Source organism: Mustelus asterias, chromosome 2 (assembly GCF_964213995.1).
Source record: "Mustelus asterias chromosome 2, sMusAst1.hap1.1, whole genome shotgun sequence".
Classification (NCBI taxonomy): Eukaryota; Metazoa; Chordata; class Chondrichthyes; order Carcharhiniformes; family Triakidae; genus Mustelus; species Mustelus asterias.
The window spans coordinates 73,016,127-73,038,499 of NC_135802.1; the positions used below are offsets into that span (position 1 = coordinate 73,016,127).

Genomic DNA, 22,373 nt, shown 5'->3' on the forward strand with positions numbered 1-22,373 from the left:
AAGTCAACAATAATGATATTAGCGTTTGTAATTTGAAATGCATGAGGTTTGCGAGGAAATAAGTTTAAGTTTATCTATTAGTGTCACAAGTAGGCTTACATTAACAGTGCAATGAAGTTACTGTGAAAATCCTCAAGTCACCACACTCCGGCACCTGTTCAGGTACACTGAGGGAGAATTTACATGGCCAGTGCACCTAACCAGCACGCGTTTCAGTCTATGGGAGGAAACCGGAGCATCTAGAGTAAAACCACGCAGACACTGAATGAACATACAGACTCTGCACAGACAGTGGCCCAAGCCAGGAATTGAACCGGGCCCCTGGTGCTCTGAGGCAATAGTGCTAACCACTGTGCCACTGTACCACAAATGGAATGATCTTCAAGCCAAGATTGGAAAGTGAAGAATAAGGCACCATCCGATACATTTGCTGGTTGAGTATAAAGACAAACAGGATGGATCTGAGTATTTTTGTACCAAAGGTTCTATGTTTCTGTCTCAAGAGATGCAGTCATCAAAAACCTTTACACTTATTATAATGTTGGAGGTACCATTAGCACTCTTGATAGTTATTGTAACTATGGTCTCTGTGATCTACAAAAAGAGCCAGGCAGTTCATCAAGGTACTCCATCCAGATGTATAGTATGTTAGTGAACCATCCCACAACCATGCAAAGAAACCTGCAGCCCATTCTTTCAAAGGAACTCAAAGAACTTAGGCGATCAAACAAACCTCCAGGAGATCTTGGCCGGAATCCTCTGAACCTCACCTGCAGTTGGGATTCTTCAGTCTTGCTACAGTACATTCTTGCTGGCAGCAGCAGCGGGGCATGCAAGACCAGCCCTTATAACCTAGCAGCTTACTTTTTTAACTTGACAAATTCCTGAATGAAGAGGATGTTTCACATGTTAGTTTCAAAGGCTGTAGTTTGTCATGTTTAAGTAGTCATGCACAGAGGACAATGACTTAGGGAGGGAAAGCGCTTCCTACCAATGTAAAGCAACTCAAGCTGTTGGGCTCCTTTTTCATCAAAACAAATAAAGTTTACCAGGAGACCTGATTAAAGTGTTCAAAATTGGGACATTTTCATGATGCAAATGGGAAAAGTATTTCCACTGGTAAGTGAAAAAGTAAATAAGGCATAATTTTCAGATTATCACAAAGAATCAGAGGCCAGTTTAGAAGAATATTTAAAATGCAATTGTTAAGGTGTTGAATGCACTGAATGGTTTTTAGATGCTGTATTGCGTGGCAGAAAAGTGTTTTCTCTCCTCAACCTTTTAACATTACAGCTCCATAATTTTGAATAGTTAAGATGTTTGTATACTGATGAAAAGTAGTAGTATTGTGATGAAAGTCAGCTTCTAAACTAAGAAATGGCAAGTTAAAACAATTGATTTTATTAGGGTTATATAAATTGTATGAGTTTTGTTCCCATTAAGTTCTAACTGGGCTACAGTCTGAGATAAATCACGTGATACACAGTATCATAAATTTGGTGTGCATGTGTATAAATGCAAAACGTGAATTGTGAATGCAAGCCAATATACTGTACACAGTATATAACCCAACACTGAATTCTTTAGTCGTGATGTTATGGTGCACAATAACTTGTAATGAAATATTCATCTGGTTTAATTTAATCCACTGTGAAACCTTTCTTTTTATGTTTAAGAGCACAGTGTTTATTTTTCTATCTTATAAAAAATTAGAAATCTTGTATCTAGCAGATGGGAAAATTGTTTCATCACACTTCAAAGAATCACTCATGCACCAAAGCTTGCAACTGATGGCTCAGTTATTCAACATTTGTTAATCATGTGATTCATTCGAAGATAGATAGGTCAGAGAAATTGTCACTTAACCTACGCATAGGAAAATGCATAAAGTACTACCACTAATCACAAACCAGCCAATTAAATCACATAAATCTGTTTCAAAGTTACCAATCTGAAACCAGCCACTGCCACAAAATTAGCCAGTCAAATCACTCAAGCATTTAAAAAAATTATTTTTGTCTTCCTTCCTTGAATCAAATCTGTATATCTAGCTTAAGATAGCGCAACAAATCTATTTCAAAATTTTGAGATGCTGGAGGAAATAAATTGCTACATTTTGTCATAAAATTGGTCATTTGGTGCCAGGCATGCCTGGAGGAAGTTTTCACACACAAGATTGCTACTTCTGGGCCGGAGACTTAGGTTCTGCTAAGACTTGAAGTAGAAAATGTTTTTTGAATGCTGGGAGCATCCAGCCCCTTTTTGATGTATCCTATCTGTATGTGTGAAATGCATTAAGCCAGTGGTTCCCAAAGGGTGCGGCGCGCCACACTGGTGCAGCAAGAGAGGATGGCAAGTGTGGCGGGAAGATTCAAGGACAATCAAAGAAACATTTAAACATAAGAACATAAGAACATAAGAAATAGGAGCAGGAGTAGGCCATCTAGCCCCTCGAGCCTGCCCCGCCATTCAATAAGATCATGGCTGATCTGACGTGGATCAGTACCACTTACCCGCCTGATCCCCATAACCCTTAATTCCCTTACCGATCAGGAATCCATCCATCCGCGCTTTAAACATATTCAGCGAGGTAGCCTCCACCACCTCAATGGGCAGAGAATTCCAGAGATTCACCACCCTCTGGGAGAAGAAGTTCCTCCTCAACTCTGTCTTAAACCGACCCCCCTTTATTTTGAGGCTGTGTCCTCTAGTTTTAACTTCCTTACTAAGTGGAAAGAATCTCTCCGCCTCCACCCTATCCAGCCCCCGCATTATCTTATAAGTCTCCATAAGATCCCCCCTCATCCTTCTAAACTCCAACGAGTACAAACCCAATCTCCTCAGCCTCTCCTCATAATCCAAACCCCTCATCTCCGGTATCAACCTGGTGAACCTTCTCTGCACTCCCTCCAATGCCAATATATCCTTCCTCATATAAGGGGACCAATACTGCACACAGTATTCCAGCTGCGGCCTCACCAATGCCCTGTACAGGTGCATCAAGACATCCCTGCTTTTATATTCTATCCCCTTCGCAATATAGGCCAACATCCCATTTGCCTTCTTGATCACCTGTTGTACCTGCAGACTGGGCTTTTGCGTCTCATGCACAAGGACCCCCAGGTCCCTTTGCACGGTAGCATGTTTTAATTTGTTTCCATTGAGATAGTAATCCCATTTGTTATTATTTCCTCCAAAGTGTATAACCTCGCATTTCTCAATGTTATACTCCATTTGCCATATCCTCGCCCACTCACTCAGCCTGTCCAAATCTCTCTGCAGATCTTCTCCGTCCTCCACACGATTCACTTTTCCACTTATCTTTGTGTCGTCTGCAAACTTCGTTACCCTACACTCCGTCCCCTCCTCCAGATCATCTATATAAATGGTAAATAGTTGCGGCCCGAGTACCGATCCCTGCGGCACGCCACTAGTTACCTTCCTCCAACCGGAAAAACACCCATTTATTCCGACTCTTTGCTTCCTGTCGGATAGCCAGTCCCCAATCCACTTTAACACACTACCCCCAACTCCGTGTGCCCTAATCTTCTTCAGTAGCCTTTTATGGGGCACCTTATCAAACGCCTTTTGGAAATCCAAAAACACCGCATCCACCGGTTCTCCTCCATCAACCGCCCTAGTCACATCTTCATAAAAATCCAACATGTTCGTCAAGCACGACTTTCCCCTCATGAATCCATGCTGCGTCTGATTGATCGAACCATTTCTATCCAGATGCCCTGCTATCTCCTCTTTAATAATGGATTCCAGCATTTTCCCTACTACAGACGTTAAGCTGACCGCCTTTTGTCTCCTTCCTTTTTTAAACATGGATTAGATATTTTTCCAAAGTGATTGTTTTATACTTTCTGGATGTCCTATGATCATATTATAAAGTAGTTGTGTTCTGTGTTATGAATCAAGCACTGCTATGAATTGGTTTTTTTGTTTTTGAATGTATTTCTTATCAATAAAAAATTCGGTGTGGCGCGAGCAAATTTTTATTCTGAAAGTGCGGCCCAGTGAAAAAGTTTGGGAACCACTGCATTAAGCAGTTACTGTTTTCACCTTTTTCCCTGTGGAATTATAGTACCAAAATAGTATCATAACTTCTTACAGGAAAACCAAAAAGTAAATTTATAAATTACATTGAGACACTTTTTTTTACATATTTTATCAAATAAAAATTCTCAAGTAACCGTTATTTGGGATAAAGTTTTTTTTTTACATCAACAATGCAAATTGAGACAGTGTGGATGGTGGAGTCAGTATGGCCTGGCACATGGTGAGTGACCATCAGTTTGAAATGTTGATGACTGAAGACTATGGAAGTGGCTGTTCCTAATCTTTATCCATACTGTGGAGATGTGGGTGGGCACAATAAAAGTCTCCCAGCACCAGGTTAAAGTTCAACAGATATACCTGAAATCATGAGCTTTCGGAGTGCTGCTCCTTCATCAGGTGAGTGGAGCAGTGCTCCGAAAGCTTGTGATTTTGGACTTTAACCTGGTGTTGTGAGTCTTGTTACTTTATCCATACTGATTCTTCTAGCTGTTTTTCTGAAACAATATCCTTTTTCACCAGTGTCCTTGGACCATCCTTTATTATCAGGGTCAACCATCCTCCTTGTCCATTATTTTTTTAAAATTGTTATGTACCCTGGAATATTATTTTTCAACCTTGGTTACCTTGTAACCATATCTCTGCAAAGGCCCTCAGACTTAAACCATTAGTCTCTATTTATGCCACTAATTCAGTTATTATTTTGTGAATGCTCTGCACATTCAGATAAAATGACTTCAATTTTAATTTTTCATTCTATTCCCTTATACTTTGCGCTTTTACCATTAAACTGTCAATCACTTCCTGTCCACTCAATTTGTCTTTATACGCTTTTATACCAATATACATTTCTATTGCCTCAAATTTTATTTTGGGTTTTAAATCTCCCTTCACCCAATTTCCCCTCCTCCTCCACTTTTTAAAGTAATTTTAAAGTAATTTCAATTCTCTGATCATGGTTACTGATGTACTCTTATGTTTGTATATTCTTTCCCTTCTTATCACACTTCTAGTTACTTTAGCCATATCTGTACCCTGCCTTGTCTTTTCTCTTTAACTTTTTGAATGTCTCCTTGTGTGAACCCCAACCCACTGTGGATTAAAGCCCTCCCTATAACCCTAGTTATATGGTTTTGACAGGATACTGGTTCCAATATGGTCTTAAGTGAACACCATGCCAATACTTTAGCTCCTTCTTTCCCCTGTATTGGTGCCAGTTCCCATGAATCAAAACCCATTTCTTCCACATCTGTCTTTGATCTGTGTTATGCCAGATTGCTTGTGACTACAGAGATTGTTGTCTTTTGGTCCCTTTTTAATTTGGCCCCAAGTTGTTCATACTCCCTCAACAGAATCACTTTCTTAATCCTATGTTTGTCATTGGTACCCATAAGGACCACTACAACTGGATCCTTCCATTCCCATTCCAGGTTCATCTCCAACCTCAAGAAGATGTCCTTAACCCTGGTGATGTGCAGGCAACAACCTTCAGGACACTCTTGGAAGTAGAGAACAGTATTCCCCTAACTATACTATAAATATATTCCTTTTTACTCCCTGCACTTGAATGACTCCCTGCAACACAGTTCTGTGGTCAGTTTGCTCATCCACCCTGCTCTTATCCACACAAGAACCTTGAACCTGTTGGGAACTCAGGACTGGAAGTCCTGAGTTCTCGTATCTGCCTCACTCACTGTCATTAATAACCCTTGAAATGTATTCACTGTTGTAAAGTATGTAATGTGGCAGCCAGTTTGCATACGGCAATCTGCCATAAATGATTACTGTAGGTAAATGACCAGTTAATTTATTTTTAGATGTTATTTGAGGGTAAGTATTGACCAAGATACTGGGCAAACTCATCTGCACTTTTTTGAATAGTACCACAGGATCCACAACACCCATTTGAGAGAATTCAAAAGACTGACAGGCAGTGTAGCACTCCCTAAATGCGTTAAATTATCTGCTCAATTCTCTGGAATGGGACCTGAACCCACACCCTTCCAGCTCTGGTTAGAGTGAATGGTGAAGCAGCTGAGAATTGGAAAACAAGGCTATTTAATGTTCTTTAAAAATAATTATGAATTAGAAAATGTCTCTCAATATCATGGACATTAGTGGTAGAAAAGCTATGAAAAATATCCAGTTTAGTTGAAAACTGAGTTGCAGTTGGGAACAGGGCCTTCCTGTTGCAAGTCTTTCCTCTGCCAGTTGCTTCCTACAGGAAGCAAAAGAAAATTGCAAAGAGATAGCAAAAAGGAAATGGCACACACCAAAGATTGGCTATTTGTGTAAGTGAAAACTGTTGAACAGTTTGCCAAGTACCCTGCATGACATATTTTGGCTGCTATTTTAAAACAAATTAAATTAGTGAGCAAAGTATTTTCATGCATATGCTAATAATTACATGGTATGGCCAACGCGTGAACCTATTAAGGTCTAAGCATGTAATGTAGCACTAGTAGATGGCTGGCACCATTCCTGGCCTCACTTGACATACATTAGCATTTTCAGCAGCAACCATGGATTCCAATTTAGAATATATTGAGAAACAAAATGCATTCTGATCAAGATGCTCACAGACTCGGCCCTCTAACTCTACACCAAGCAGCCAGGATTCAGACCGCATGTGGCCATGACCAGTTGGTGGTCATACGCAGTAATGCCCCGCAATCGAACAGTTACATGTTTACCTCATATGATGCCACTAGGTATAAAATCGCTGTTACCTCCTGCAAATAACAGATAACACACCGCTTCAATCATCCAGCCTATTACACCAGCCCTCTGCACCAGCAGACATGCAGGCTCTCAAAGGCCAATGCAGCGAATCCTGCACCTGATGAACACACAGACAAAATGTCCAGTGTTACTAACGGAGAGGACACTGGCCACAAACACTGCAACACCAACCAGTGTAATCTCACATTCAGTGCACCTGAGCAGGCTGAATACAAAATTCCATTACTTTATACCACTTAACTTAGAACTTACTTTCAAATTTTGGCATTTCTTTCCAATAGAAAAAGTGTGGGGGGTGGGAGGAGATGTGATAGTCTATGTACTAGTTGCTATAGCTTAACCCGTGCCTCTACACATGTAAACAGTTATGCATTATCAGTTTGTTGAATTGTATGTCACACAAGTCTGTACATAGTTTCCTATTGGGCACACTGTTACATCTCATGCTACTGAGTGTCCCAATTAAATAGGGAAGGTATAGACCAAATGAGAATGTGATGATGCGGCTACAAGAGAGGTCATGTGGCAGGAGCACGAATTATCCCGAGGAGCACAGGCAGAGCACAGTGTTGTATGTAGCTGTTGAGCTCGGATAAACTACCTTTGTTGAAAGTTCTTGTTATCAGTGAGGAAACCCACAATTTTCTACAATATCCACTGCAAATCAGTCCCAATGTGAAGAAGGATTTTGTTCCAACAATTTGAAGATAGTACAGAGAAAACTGTTGCAACTCAGCATTTAGAAACTCAGAAAGGAATCCATCTCTGAACTAACGACATCATTTTCATTCATCTTTGAATTCTTAGTAGAAACTAAACTGTGTTGCTAGGATATATTGGAATGGTGATCTCATGTAAAACTTGTTTGGAAATATCGTCGAACAACCTTCAAAAAATTGTAACATTTTCATTGTGCAATGCTGCTGCAGGGTTGTTACACTTTTAAAAAAAATTATCGAAGATAACTTTGTAAATGTTTTCAACAAAAAATAATTAAATTGTCTTCCAGATTTTTTGAACAAGCCTTTAGAGAAATATGTGAAGAAATTGCAAGTACCTGTTAGGATTTTACGCATGGAACAGCGCTCTGGTTTGATCCGAGCAAGACTGAAAGGGGCAGCAGCTTCTACAGGACAAGTGATCACATTCTTGGACGCACATTGCGAATGCACATTGGGCTGGCTGGAACCACTACTGGCAAGGATTAAACTGGACAGGTAAAAATAATTTTGTATAAAAGCACAATCGTTAAAAGTTTCAGCTGGGCTTCAAATGTTAGTAACACTAAACGGGTAATCAGAAGACAAAAAATGAGCTTGCACTGAACAATGATGAATTATTTTTGAAGTGCAGCCACTTTCATTACATAAGGTTGTCATGGACAGCTAATTAAATGAATAACCAACTTTATTTTGTAGAGTTGAATGTTTACTGGGTCACTATTCTCATCTTTGAATATGGCCTTAATATCTGTATCATCAACCTGCACCATGCATCAGGCAGAAGGAACACATCCAAATGATGACATCCTGACAATGTAGCTCCCCTTCAGTACTGCACAAACGTGTCAGCCTATGTTGTGTGTTCAAATCCAGTTCAAGTTCAATGTGCAAGTTGAACCCACAATCTGGCAAGAGTGCTAATAATTGAGCCAAACTGAGACTTCAGACTGACTGCCAATGTTCCGTCTAATTAAATTTTTTGCTGGGCACAGGCTCTTGAAATGTTTTTTGCTCAGCTTCACATGTGCAGTAACTTAAAGTAACCTGTATTCAGCCTGCATGGGAACTCCTGGGTTACTGTGCTGACTGCTTTTGGTCATTAAGGTTTGCATTTAAATTCAGCACTTTATATTTATTATTTTAGTGTTGGCTGAGCATTATTGCACATAACACATTTTGAGGTCCTATCAAAAATATCACTAGCAAAAAATAAGCTTCAAAGATATAAAATCACATCATGTCTCAACAAAATAAGTTATTTTTTAATTATTTTGTTTTAGCAAATTATAAAACAATAGATTTTCAAAATTATAGCTAATAATTAAAGGAAAAGTTTCATTTAATCTGCATATTTAATAATTCTTTACTTAGACATTCTTCATACCAGTTACTTTGTTTGTTGTTTCCTAGCATTTTGGGAAGTTTGCTACTCCTGACATTACAGTTTTGCAGCTCCTAGAACCAGACGCCTGCAGTTTATTGCATTTTTAAAGGGGATAGTTATAGTGGGCTGTGATTTCTTTATTGATATCTAGCATTTTTAATTCTGTTTTACTGTTGTTTAGAAACATAGAAAATAAGAGCTGGAGTGAGGCCATTTGGTGCTTCAAACCTACTCCGCCATTCAAAAAGATAATGACTGATCTATCTTGATGCCATACTGATCTATCTTAATGCCATACTCCCCATACCCCTTAACACCTTCAGAGTCTAGAAATCTATTTCTTTCTTCCTTAAATATATTCGGTGATCTAGCCTCCAGAGTCTTCTGTGGTAGAGAATTCAATAAGCTCACCACCCTCATCTTAGTCCTAAATTGCTTATCTTGTATTCTGAGACTGGGCCCCTTGTTCTCAACCCTCCAACCAACTGAAACAACATTCCTGCATCCAGTTTGTCCAGCCCTGTCAGAATTTTAAATATTTCAATTAGATCCCTCCCATTCTTCTAAATTATAGTGCATACAGGGCCAGCCAACCCAATCTCTCCTTGTGTGACAATTCTGCCATCCCAGAATCGCATGGTGGCACAGTGGTTACACTGTTGTCTCACAGCACCAAGGATCCGGGTTTGATTCCTGGCTTGGGTCACTGTCTATGTGGAGTCTGCACGTTCTCCTCGTGTATGTGTAGGTTTCCTCTGGATGCTCCAGTTTCCTCCCATAGTCCGAAAGATATGCTGGTTAGATGTATTGGCCATGCTAAATTCTCTGTGTACCCGAACAGGTGCTGGAGTTTGGTGACAGGGGGATTTTTACAGTAACTTCATTGCAGTGTTAATGTAAGCCTACTTGTGACTCGAATAAATAAACTTAAAAGAATCAGCCTGGTGAACTTTTATTGCACACCATCTATGGCAAGTATATTGTTTCTTCGATAAGGAGACCAAAACTGTGCACTGTATTCCAGGTGTGGTCTCACCAAGACCCTGCCCAGCTGCAGTAAGTCATCCTTATTCCTTTACTCCAATCCTCCTGCAATGAAGGCCAACATACCATTTGCCTTCCTAACTGCTTACTGTACCTACATGCTTGCTTTTAGTGACTGGTGTACTAGGACACTCGGGTAACATTTCCTTTCTTTTCTGGTCTTCTCACGGTGCAATTGGTATGAACTGACTTAAGTAAGCTTGAACAGACTTAGTAAGCCTGTCAGTAAAAAAGAATCTACAATTTTTGGAGCTTGGACACTAGTTTTTCCATAAATACATGCTCAAATTTCAAGTTCACAAAAAAGATATTTCATAAAGCAATAAATCACTTTAATTTTCTTAGGTGTTCCATCCACAAATAAATAACCCTTGGTATTGCTTTAATCTCTTGGACTCGTCGGGCGGAATTTTCCCGTCCCACCCACCACCGGAATCGTAGTGGGCGGGGGAGGACCATGCAAAGGTCCGTTGACCTCGGGCAGGAATTTCCGGCCTTGGAGCAAAGGTGGGCGGAAAATCCCACTGGTAGTATAAGAGTATAAAGGCAGGGCAATTGAGTTACATAGGAAAAGGATGAGTAAGCCTTTTAGTCCCTTGAGGCTGTTCCACTATTCAATTAGATCATGGCTGTTCTGTAAAATCCGTATACCCATTTTTGCTTGTATTGCTTAATACATTTGGTTAGCAAAAATCTATTCATGTTCAATTTTTAAAATTCATAGTTGATCAAGCAACAGTTGGAATTTCTAAAAATGTTCCTAACTTCCACCATTCTTTGTATAGAAGTTTATTTAATATTCACTCCTGAAGACTGCTTCTAACGTTTAGACTTTGCACCCCATTCCTAGTAACCACAATCCTGATTCTAGTACAAACCAAGGTGTAATCAGAATCAGCCTGCAAAGAAGATAGTATTTTATAATGCTCCAGGTTCTTATTATATATTTTAGTTTCTGTTGGAACCAGGGATCGAGGTGCTCTGTTAAGTCACATATATTACATATGCACAGAACCTCATCCAAAAGACAATATTCTTGCTACAATAGTAATGTGCTTGTGCTTCAGAGCTAGCCAGAACTTGTGCTTCAGAACTAGCCATGCCCCTAACCAAGCTGTTCCATTATAGCTACAACACTGGCATGTACCCAGCAATATAACAAATTGTCCAGATATGTCCTCCCACTAGAAGCAGGACATCCAACCAACCAATTACCGCCCCATCAGTCTACTCTCTTATCATCAGCAAAGTGATATAAGGTGTTGTCGATACTGCTATCAAGTGTCATTTACTGAGCAATAATCTTCTCTCTGACACTCAGTTTGAGTTCTGCCAGGGCTACTCAGCTCCTGGCCTTGGTCCAAACATAGACAAACAAGTTGAACGCAAGTGGTGAGCATGAGAGTAACTGCCGTTGACATCAAGAAAGCATTTGACCAAGTATGGCATCATAATTTTTCTACTTGTCCACTCATTTTGCCATAATTGGACTGTTCAATCTATTTGCTCCTGCACATGATGCATTAATAACAACACGGTGACAAATCCAGGAACACGCACTGGCTTGTCCGATATAATACAAAAAAAAGTCGAATTGAAGTGATCCCAAATATCGTTTCTTCCCAGAAAACAGAATTTGAACTTTTGTCCTAATTTTACTATATCTTTTCAATGTCCAATGCTTCTATAAAGTATATGGTTACTTTATATGATAAATCCATTTTGTGATTTCACACTTCCTTAAAGTTGCTTTTGTTCATTCAGGAGTACTGTGGTATGCCCAATAATTGATGTGATTAGTGATGACACATTTGAGTACATGGCAGGGTCAGATATGACCTATGGTGGATTTAATTGGAAATTGAACTTCCGGTGGTATCCTGTACCTCAGAGAGAAATGGACAGGAGGAAAGGAGACCGAACTATCCCAGTTAGGTAAGTATGCAATGTGAGCAGTGAAGTACTTTCAAAAGACCGGTTTTCCAATGTGTAGAAAACATAATATTGTATCAAAACAAAGTGTAGCATTTCATACAAATGTCTATGGTTTCCTTTTGCTCTACTGATACAATTTGAAATGTCTGATGTGTTTGTTATCATGTGTCCTTACAGAAAAGGTGTGTAAAGGAGAAGATTAGACCAAAGTTCATAAGTGCAGCAGAAACTAACAAATGAACAGTTCACCATGTTCAATAACCGTGCATCGCTTCTCAGCCTTTTGGCTAAGATCAAGTGTAGTATGGTCATGCTGTGCTTGGTTGAAGTAATTAGGTTACATTTAAGCTTCATTTGAAGCAATTTTTAAAAGCGGCATCTTGGCCTTTTGGCTAAAATGCAAATGAGATCAAGCCTTGAAGGAGGCGCTATGCCTACTCCAATCAGCTTGGATCATGTAGATCAAGCCCAAGACAGGAGGTGAGAGCCCTGTCTTGTCAGCTTGGATTGGGAATATCTCAACTTGTTGAGACTCTGAATTGGACTTGATTTGATTGAATTGGAATACAAAAAAAAAAATAACCATGCAGCTAACTATCTCGCTCAGTAATTTAATTGAGGCCGACATTTTACAATTTCCATTATTAAAATGTTGTCAGTTCATTTATAAGAGCCAAATCTCTTTAAGATTCACTTATTCTCAGGAATTTTGGCTGTTAAACTGAAAAATATTCTGTAAGGGACACTAAGCTCTAAACAAATTCCAACCAAATAAAGTAATGTTCATGTAATATGCTTAAAGTGCAATTAATTAAATATGAGCATGCATAATAAACACCCTACAGCATTTTGACTCTTTATATAATTGAGGTTGTTAGAATAGCTGGTGGTATAATTATATTTAAATCTGTACTTTCACTTAATGGGAATGTCAATTAAGTAGGACTATTCCTTTCAATTAGGACATCCAAATTAAAGTTGCATGAGGCCATCTTTTGTTAGTTTAAACATTGAAATTAAAATAGTAATAAACAAAACATTTCAAAAACTGAAAGAAATTGAAGCATATTTTCATTTTTTCACTCATCTATTTCTCTCTTCCTCCACTCAAGTTGTTGCTCTTGCCTAAATACACTTCTTTTGGCACCGGGTGCCCTTTGGTACCTTAATTTGTATTCTGAAGTGAGCCTTGACAGTGAATAATGAGTGGTTATTACTGTACTGAGTTTGGCCATGCCCTTCGATGACATTCATACCTGCAGTGAGGATCACTGGCTCACAATTAGGACCGTGGTAGTGGTGGTGGTGGTTTTTGGGGGGGGGGGGTGCCACTTCAACTCTATTCTTTGGGGGCAGGCAGTGCCATATGCCGCTACTTGCATGGCCCATACAGTGTTCTTCAGTATCGTTGAAGAATACACAGAAGAGGTTGTTTGTGATGCCACTTGGCATGGGGAATTGAGCTGAGCTTCCCCACTATCTTCCCAGCTTGGTAAAGCTCAGAAACCCAATGGATAAATTTACTGTGCCATCAATACAGTCACAGAATCTTTTCTAAATGTGCATTCTTCCATGGCTATTTGACTACACCAATTAAAATTGCAGAAGTGGTGAATACATTAGGTAAAGAAGATTACAGATTGCAGTAAATCTCAAGGTGTGCAATGAAAGCATAAATCAAAATTTAATGAGTATAATTCAAATGGAGGGTGAATACTTTATTGACATTTTTATTTTGTTCAACGAGAAAGGTAAAAAAAAACAATGGAGCTGCGCTTGCATTTCTGACAAGTAAGATGTGACCTGAATGGTCTTGCACACCATGAAAGATTGGGCATCAGAATCCATGTGGGATGATTCCAATCAATGGGTTACTTATTTGGAAGGATATTAACAGTTTAGAATAGACTATTGGCCATAAAGGAGGTAATTGACCACTCAAAATTTGAAGTCACTTTAAATTTATTTCAGTGAATATGGCATTTAATGCATCAAAAGATACAAATAGTTCTGATGAAATGCTCAATAAGAACATTCAGGGAAAGGTTTACCTATAAATAGCCTCACTAATGGCTCCCCTACCAAGCCTGGATGCCAAACCTTTCATTGTGTGGGGTGGAACCACGGTGGTGACATTGCAAGAATGTCGTGATATTAAAATTCAATGCTCGTGTGCGAGAATCTGAATTTCCAGCTACTGCACATCCATCTGACCTATCCATTCCCAAAATGTTGGGTAAATAAAAAATTAGCCCATTAATTTTTGAAATATTGCCTTAGCTCATATATATATTTTCAATTGCATTTTGTTTTTAGAACTCCCACTATGGCAGGAGGACTGTTTTCAATAGACAGAGATTACTTTGAACTAATAGGAACATATGATGCAGGCATGGATATTTGGGGAGGAGAGAACCTGGAAATTTCTTTCAGAGTAAGTATCTGGTAATTTTTTTAAAGCAGATTAATCTTATTCACTACCACAAGACATTTGTATCATTGTTTCAGAGATGTTTATTCATTATCTGTTAATATTGTTAAGGGCTGACTTATTTTTTGGCTACTTGAAGTGTGGTATTAATCTTTGGGTGTCAGCCTTGGTTCATAGTAATACTCTTGAGTCAATACGTTGTGGGTTCAAGCACCACTGGCTGGCATTTTAATACAGTTCTCGGGGTGTGCTTCCCTGTCCGAAGTACTGACTTCTTTCTGGTCAAACATGAATCTAAGGTTGCAAATGTTTTCTTAGATATGCATTAAATGTTCCTATTCAAAAAAGAGCAGGAAGTTCTCTTGAATTCTGGCCAACGTTTATCCTTCAAATGACACCAAAAAGATAATCAGGTCATGTATTAAATTATTGTTTATGTAACATTGGCTGCTGTATGATATTGTAGCCATTGCAGAGACGTGGGGGCGAATTATCCTGTTCTGCCCGCCACGGGGTCCGCTGACCTTGGGTGGGATTTTCCAGTTTCAGGGTGAGCACGGCTGGAAAATCCTGCCCATGGTTACAAGGAGATCAGAACTGGAAACTAAATATTCAGGGGTATGTGACTTTTCGTAAGGAAAGGGTGGTGGGGTAGCTTTATTAGTATGAGATGGAATGAGTACAATAGCAAGAAATGTTCTTGGATCAGAAGATGTAGAATCCATATGGGTGGAGGGAAGAAATAATAAGGGGAAGAAGACACAGGTTTGAGTATCCTACAGGCCCCCTAACAGTAGCTACACTGTAGGGTGGAGAATAAATCAGGGTCAGAAACAATGGTGTGGAACTTAAATAAAGGTAGGTATAAAGGAATGAGGGCAGAGTTGGCTGGAGTGGACTAGAAAAGGAGTTTAGCAGCAAAGACGGCTGAGCAGCACTGGCAGACATTAATGAAAATAGTTTATGACTCACAACAAAGATACATCCCAGTGAGGAAGAAGGATTCTAGAAAGGGGATAAATCAAGCATAGCTAACCAAGGAAGTTAAGGATAGTATTAAACTGAAAGAAAAAACATATAATGTGGCAAAGATTCATGGTAAGCCAGAGGATTGGGAAAGTGTTTGAAAAAACCAACGAAAGATGACCAAAAAATAATAAAGTGAGAAGATAAACTGAGGGTGAATTGGTAGATAACATAAAAACTGACAGCAAGAGCTCTTTAAATATATAAAAAGGGGGAGGCCAAAGTGAGCATAGGCCCCTTAGAGAACGAGACTGAAGAAATAATAATGGAGAACCAGGAAATGGCAGAGGAGTTAAATAAATACCTTGTGCCTGTCTTCATGGTGGAAGACACTAATAACATTCCAAAAATACTATATAATCAAGGGCAGAAGCGGGAGGAGGAAATTAACTACAATAACTATCACAAGAGAAAAAGCATTATGGAAACTAAAAGGCTAAAGGCCAATACATCTGGACATGATGAGTTGCATCCCAGGATATTAAAGGTAATACCTACAGAGATGGTGGATGCACTGGTAGTAATCTTCCAAGAATCCTTAAATTATGGAAAAAGTTCCGGAGTATTGAAGAACTGCCAATGTAATGCCCTTATTCAAAAAGGGAGGGAGACAAAAAAAACAGATAACTATAGGCCAGTTAGCTTAACTTCTGTAATTGGGAAAATGTTAGAATAAATTATGAAGGATGTAATAGCAGAGCATTTAGAAATGCATAATAGAATCAAGCAAAGTTTGCATGGCTTCATGAAGGGGAAATAATTTTAAGTCATCATAACAAATTTATTATTCTTTGAAGTGGTAATGAGCAGGATAGATAAAGAGGAACCAGTAGACATGATATATGTTGAAATCCAATGATAAATGATAAGAGCCCATGGCATTGGGGGTAGTATATTAGCATGAAGAGAGAGAATTGGCTAACTGATAGAAGACAGAGTTGGAATAAGTGGACATTTTCAGGATGGCAACCTGTAACTAGTGGAGTGTCAAAGGGATTAGTGTTGGGCCCACAATTATTTACAATACATATTAATGTCTTGGATGAGGGAAGTGAATGTACTATTGCCAATTTTGCAGATGACACAAAAATATAGGTGGGTAAGGAAGGGGTGAGGATGACATAAAGCACCTACAGAGGGGATATAGACAGGTTAATTGAGTGGGCAAAAACTTGGCAGATGGAATATAATCGGGGCGATTCTCCAGGGCTGCTAGTCCCAGCCGTGATTCCTGATGGTCCATTGAATTGAGCAAGAGAGCAAAATTGGGATCCTTGCCTGGGGTCAGACCCACTGTGAGTCTCCTCTCCTGCTGCACCTGGCAAGATCTTGCCCAGAGAGGCTAGGTTAAAACTGATGGGTTATAACTGAAAGATTAAAGGAGAGTTGAGGGGAAATTATTTTAACCATAAAGTGGGGGTGAGCAGGAGTGGAAACAAAAAGCGTCTAAAAAATGCAATGCATGGTTATCCATTAGAAGCACTATGATCTACAGAGCTACTGCTAAAGGCTGAAAAAAGAATCCCTCTCAGCTGGAAGACATCTGATGGACTGAATAGCTGCCCCCTCTGCTATTACTTTTCATAAATGTATAGCCAATCTTCTCACTTCATCCAATCCGACCCTTAGAAGGACCATTCGTATCAATTAAATAAGACATCAAAATTATTTTGCCATTGACATATGAGATAAGGATGCAGAATCCTGTCCATTTGGTTTGAATCCCACCATGGCAGATGATGTAATTTGAATTCAATAAAAAAAAATCTGGAATTAAAAAGTCTCATGACCATGAGACCATTTTTGATTGTCGTAAAAACCCATCTGGTTCACTAATGTCCTTTTAAAGAAGGAAATCTGTCATCCTTACCCAGTCTGACCTACATGTGACTCCCCTTTAATCTTTCAGTGTAGTTGATTCTTAAATGTCCTCGGGAGGGCAATTAGGGGTGAGCAATAAACGCTGGCCAGCCAGCAGCATCCACATTCCGTGAATGAATAAAAAAGCATTGGCTCATTTGGTATTTCATTGGTTCTTAGAAGTCTGACTTTTGTTGTGGCTACCTTGGATTGGATTTGAAATTGACCTCAGTGTTATAACAATACCATACTTCACAAACATGCCAGATCCTACATGTGAAAACTTAATCAAAGGATCAGGCTTTTTCTACATGATTTTGCTTTCCCCTCATCAATGTTCTTAAGAACTGTTAATAAAATTTCATTGTAATTCATTGGCACTCTGGGACAACATGAGGACATGATAAGGTGCTATGCAAGAATGCAAGTCTTTTATGAGAAAGCTATCATAAATTTTAAGCATCTACGAGTAAGATGGTGGGTATTTATTTTATTTATTAGTGTCACAAGTAGGCTTACATTAACACTGCAACGAGGTTACTGTGAAAATCCCCTAGTCGCCACACTCCAGCGCCTCTTCGGGTACACCGAGTGAGAATTTAGCTTGGCCAATGCACCTAACCAGCATGTCTTTTGAACTGTGGAAGGAAACCAGACCACCCAGAGGAACCCACGCAGGCACGGGAAGAACATGCGGACTCCCGCACAGACAGTGACCTAAGGCAGGAATTGAACCCAGGTCTCTGGCACTATAAGGCTAACAGTGCTAACCACATAGGAGGCATGCAAGGGCTGGTATTGGGGCAACTCTCCCTTCCTGTGTGGGGTGTGTTTGCCTTCCAATGATTAGATGAGATTGGATATTTGTGAGGCATTGTATGTGCTAATCTATATCTCTCTGCTTCATTGTATACCAGCTCAAAACCCAAAATCCTGATGCTCCTGCATTAGGTTCAATTTCAGAACTACACCTCATTCTATTATCATGTGTATGTGTGAAAAATAGAACCATTGAGCTGCAGTTGCTATGGGATAAACTACAGGTTTGATTCAGTCACACCACGTATTTTAAATGAACATTGTGTGGAACATTAAATTAGTCTTGTAATGAACTACGTTTTTGGGTAGCAGTTCAGTTATAGGCTTCAATTTTTTTTTTCTGGGTTCTTGCTGTAGTTGAGACTGCCAGAGGTAAATCCACAGTTATAACTCAAAGATTGGTCTCATAAAAGATCTATAATGAGGGAGGCACAGTGCATAGTGGTTAGCACTGCTGCTTCACAGCGCCAGGGACCTGGGTTCAATTCTGGCCTCGGGTCACTGTCTGTGTGGAGTTTGCACATTCTCCCCTTGTCTGCATGGGTTTCCTCTGGATACTTCTGTTTCCTCCCACAGTACAAAGATGTATGGGTTAAGTTGATTGGCCATGGTAAATTGCCCTAGTGTCAGGGGATTAGCAGGGTAAATATGTGAGGTTAGGGGGATAGGGCCTGGGTGAGATTGCGTTCGGTGCAAACTCGATGAGACGAATGGCCTCCTCCTGCATTGTAGGGATTCTATGATTCTATTAAATGCTTCCTGCATTAATGTGAGAGTTGCTTATTCTTCCTTCTGTTATTCTGAAGGAAGGAAAAGCAAGAAGTGTTCTTGAATTTCTGCTGGTCACACGCCTGGTGTCATGGCCCGGCATGATTCACATGGGGACATTTTTAAAGTGATTGAGTTTTACAGTGATTGAGTCCCAACTCTATAATGCTGCCAGTGCCAGAGGGAAGTGCACCAATTTTCCCGCTGCCAGCGGCACTTAGAATTCATTTGGGAGGATCGCAGCCAGTGTAGGAAAATGTGAAATTATGCACTTTGGAAGGAAGAATAAAGCAGCTGAATATTATTTAAATGGAGAAAGACTGCAGAAAGCCGCAGCACAGAGTGATTTGGGGGTCCTCATGCGTAAATCACAAAAAGCTAGCATGTATGTTCAGGGAGTAGGGAAAGCAAATGGTATATTAGCCTTTATTTCAAATGGAATGAGGTATAAAAATAGGAAAATCTTGCTAAAATTATACTAATTAGAATCTAACTAGTTAACTATTAAAGTCTAACTGTTAGACTGTATCTTGAATACTGTGAACAGTTTTGGTCCCCTTGTATAAGGTAGGAGATACTATCATTGGAAGCAGTCCAGAGAAGAATCACTAGGTTGATCCCGGGAATGGAGGGATTTTCTTATGAGGAGAGGTTAAGTAGGTTAGGCATGTATTTATTGGAGTTTAGAAGAATGAGAGGCAACCTTTTTGAGATGTGTAGGATTATCTAGGCTTGACAGGGTAGATGCTGAGAGGTTGTTTTCTCTTGTGGAAGAGTCTAGAAAAGATAATCTGAATATGGGGTCAGCTCTTTAAGACAGTGGTGAGGAGAAATTTATTCTGAGGGTAGTGAATCTGTGGATTTATTTTACCACAGAGAGCTGTTCAAGGATGAGACGGACAGATTTTTAATCAGTAAGGGAATCGAGGGTTATGGGGATAAGGCAGGAAAGTGGAGTTGAGGATTATCAGATCAGTCATGATGTCATTGAATTGCAGAGCAGATTCAATGGGCCAAATGGTCTACTTCTGCTCCCGTGTCTTATGGTCTTTTGCATTACCTAACATTACAACAGTGACTAACCGCAAAAGATTTTCATTGCCTGTAGAGCATCTTGGGGCATCCCAAGGTTGTGAAAGATGCTATATAAATGCAAGTTCTTTTTTTATCTTTGTAAGTAAATACAAATACTCTGGCTAACATGATTGATAGCTTGCAATTTTAAGTATTAAGTTCTTAACTTATTTTAATTGTCAATTTTGAATCTTGGACTTGCTTTAGCAACCTAAACCTCATTCTATTGGCTATTCAGGTTCTTAAAGATCAGCAAACATGTTACTGCACTTTTAGTGAGACACTTTTGGCAGCCAACAAGTATCAAGTTTGAATAATAAATCCACAAGCAACTCTGCTTGGATTATGAATGTTCAAGAATATCCTTGAATGCAGTGTGTCACAACCAACTTTGTGCTAGTTTCATTATGATTTAAAAATGTTCATTTAAAATGTAAGGAGTAGCCTGTAATTTGTCATATCTTCTGCAATTCTATATAGTAACTACATTTAAAAAGTGCTACATTGTGGTAAAGCAGTTTGTGACATCCCAAAGTTGCAGAAGGAGCTATATAAATGCAAGTGTTTCCTTTCTTCTAGATCTGGCAGTGTGGTGGTACTTTGGAAATAGTTACTTGTTCACATGTTGGCCATGTATTCCGTAAAGCTACTCCTTACACTTTCCCTGGAGGTACAGGGCAGATAATAAATAAGAATAATAGACGGCTTGCAGAGGTCTGGATGGATGACTTCAAAAATTTCTTTTACATTATATCACCTGGTAAGTACCACCAAATAAGTACTGGAAATTAAAAACAAATAAAGTTCCTGATATTTAGCTTCCTAGTATTTTAAATCACTAGAGAATATTTTGCTCAGTGCACATCACAACATTAGATTTAAAAGATACTTAAAGAATAAAACATATTGTTGATTCTCATGGCATCATAAAATGCATTCCAATATTGATTGGTTCCCTTTTTAGGGATTTCTTAGAATTGAACACATTGTTACTTTGTATAGTCAACTATGCAAGGCCAAGAGATTTTCTAGGGTGTTGGTGCTTTTGGCACTATTGCATTCAGACTGACATCTGAAAACGATTTATTACATTGGTAATTTTATTTCCAATGTATCTTATCTTTGTTCTTCAGTCTACCTGGATTTATCTGTGCTGAAGAAAAAGTAGGTGTGTTGCCAACTTCGAGGCCTATTCAGTTGATCCTTTGAGGTGTCACTCACCATTAGTCTGGATTGTTGTGTATTGATTCACATTCCTCCTGTCCCCTTTGGGAGCCTCAAGTTAGCAACCTCAGCTGAAATCAGCAACTAAGCCTTCTGTTCTGTGATTTTGAACATTAGTGTTCCAACAGTGTTCTCAGAACTGCTCTAGTTCACCCATTTGTAAGAAACAATGTTGCTGAAACTTTTCAGATACCCTTCAAAAAGAGGGTATCTTCGTATGTTGGATCACGTGACTATGTATGTTCTGCACTTGAATGCTAGCTCTTTGGCTCCAGAATATAAAATTATATATCATTGATAAGAAACATTTTTTATTTTAAATGAACTGAAACCTGTTACCATAAGTAACAGAATAATCTTACATTTCAACAGAAATGAAAAAGCAAAATTGGACCACTTGTTTTTGTTCAAAATTTTAGTTTCCTTCAGTTTATCGTGATTTATCACTGCTCTTTTCAACTGCAAGGTTCTTGCATAAGTTATATTACAAAAGAACATGCTCCTATGGTATTACAGCAAGTGCTTCATACTTAAGAGGCAGGTGGTAACAGGGGTCAGATTTAATGCAGGATCAGTCCTTTAGTCTACTGACAATGTATTTGAAGGAAAAGAAACACTGCACCTCTCTCACAGTACCTTTTGCAAGAATAACGGGTCTGGATCGAAAGTTAATTTGAACTGAAACCTCTGGTAATTACACAAGAAGATTAATCATTCTTTTGTCTTACTTCCACCCCCCACCGCTACCACTCCCCTGCCACATCCCCAAAGTAAAAGAGTTTTGAATGAATGCCCAGAAATTAAAGCAGAGCTCCTCTATTGCTTAAGGCCCCAAACCAATTATCTGTGTATGTATTCTTGTGTTTCCTCTTGAGTTTTTGTGGAAATTTAAAAACATAGTCCAAGCAAAAACATTGTTTTTGTACAGAAAATCTCAAGCAAAAGCAGAAAATTCTGGAAACACTTAAGGGGCCAGTTAATATTAATGGATAAAAGAGATGAGTTTGCATTTTGGGCGCAATTGCCTTCATCTGAACCATTACCACAAATGTTTTATTTGTTTCATGATTTACAGTGCTGTGATTCTAATTCGACAGGTGTTACAAAGGTTGAATACGGAGACATAACAGTGCGCAAAACGTTAAGACAAAAATTGTCTTGTAAACCTTTCTCTTGGTTCCTGGAAAATGTTTATCCTGATTCCCATATTCCAAGGCATTATTTCTCCTTGGGAGAGGTATGAGTTATAGCTTAATTCTGAAAATGATTGTAATTTTCTCCG

The 22,373-nt window shown here is 39.1% G+C and overlaps 1 protein-coding gene and 1 non-coding gene across 4 annotated transcripts in view; both read left to right on the top strand.

Moving 5' to 3' along the window:
• galnt1 (UDP-N-acetyl-alpha-D-galactosamine:polypeptide N-acetylgalactosaminyltransferase 1) overlaps positions 1–22,373 on the top strand; it is a 132,653-nt gene that overhangs the window by 96,545 nt on the left and 13,735 nt on the right. For all 3 annotated transcript variants that reach the window (XM_078237096.1, XM_078237080.1, XM_078237088.1), the window contains 5 exons: positions 7,814–8,021; positions 11,719–11,889; positions 14,206–14,323; positions 20,447–20,627; positions 22,189–22,328. In XM_078237096.1, coding sequence (XP_078093222.1) covers positions 7,814–8,021; positions 11,719–11,889; positions 14,206–14,323; positions 20,447–20,627; positions 22,189–22,328 — 818 coding nt within the window. The remainder of the gene's footprint in view (positions 1–7,813; positions 8,022–11,718; positions 11,890–14,205; positions 14,324–20,446; positions 20,628–22,188; positions 22,329–22,373) is intronic.
• On the top strand, positions 12,157–12,355 carry LOC144482184 (U2 spliceosomal RNA). Its single transcript, XR_013495894.1, has one exon. It is a non-coding gene; the product is annotated as a U2 spliceosomal RNA (small nuclear RNA).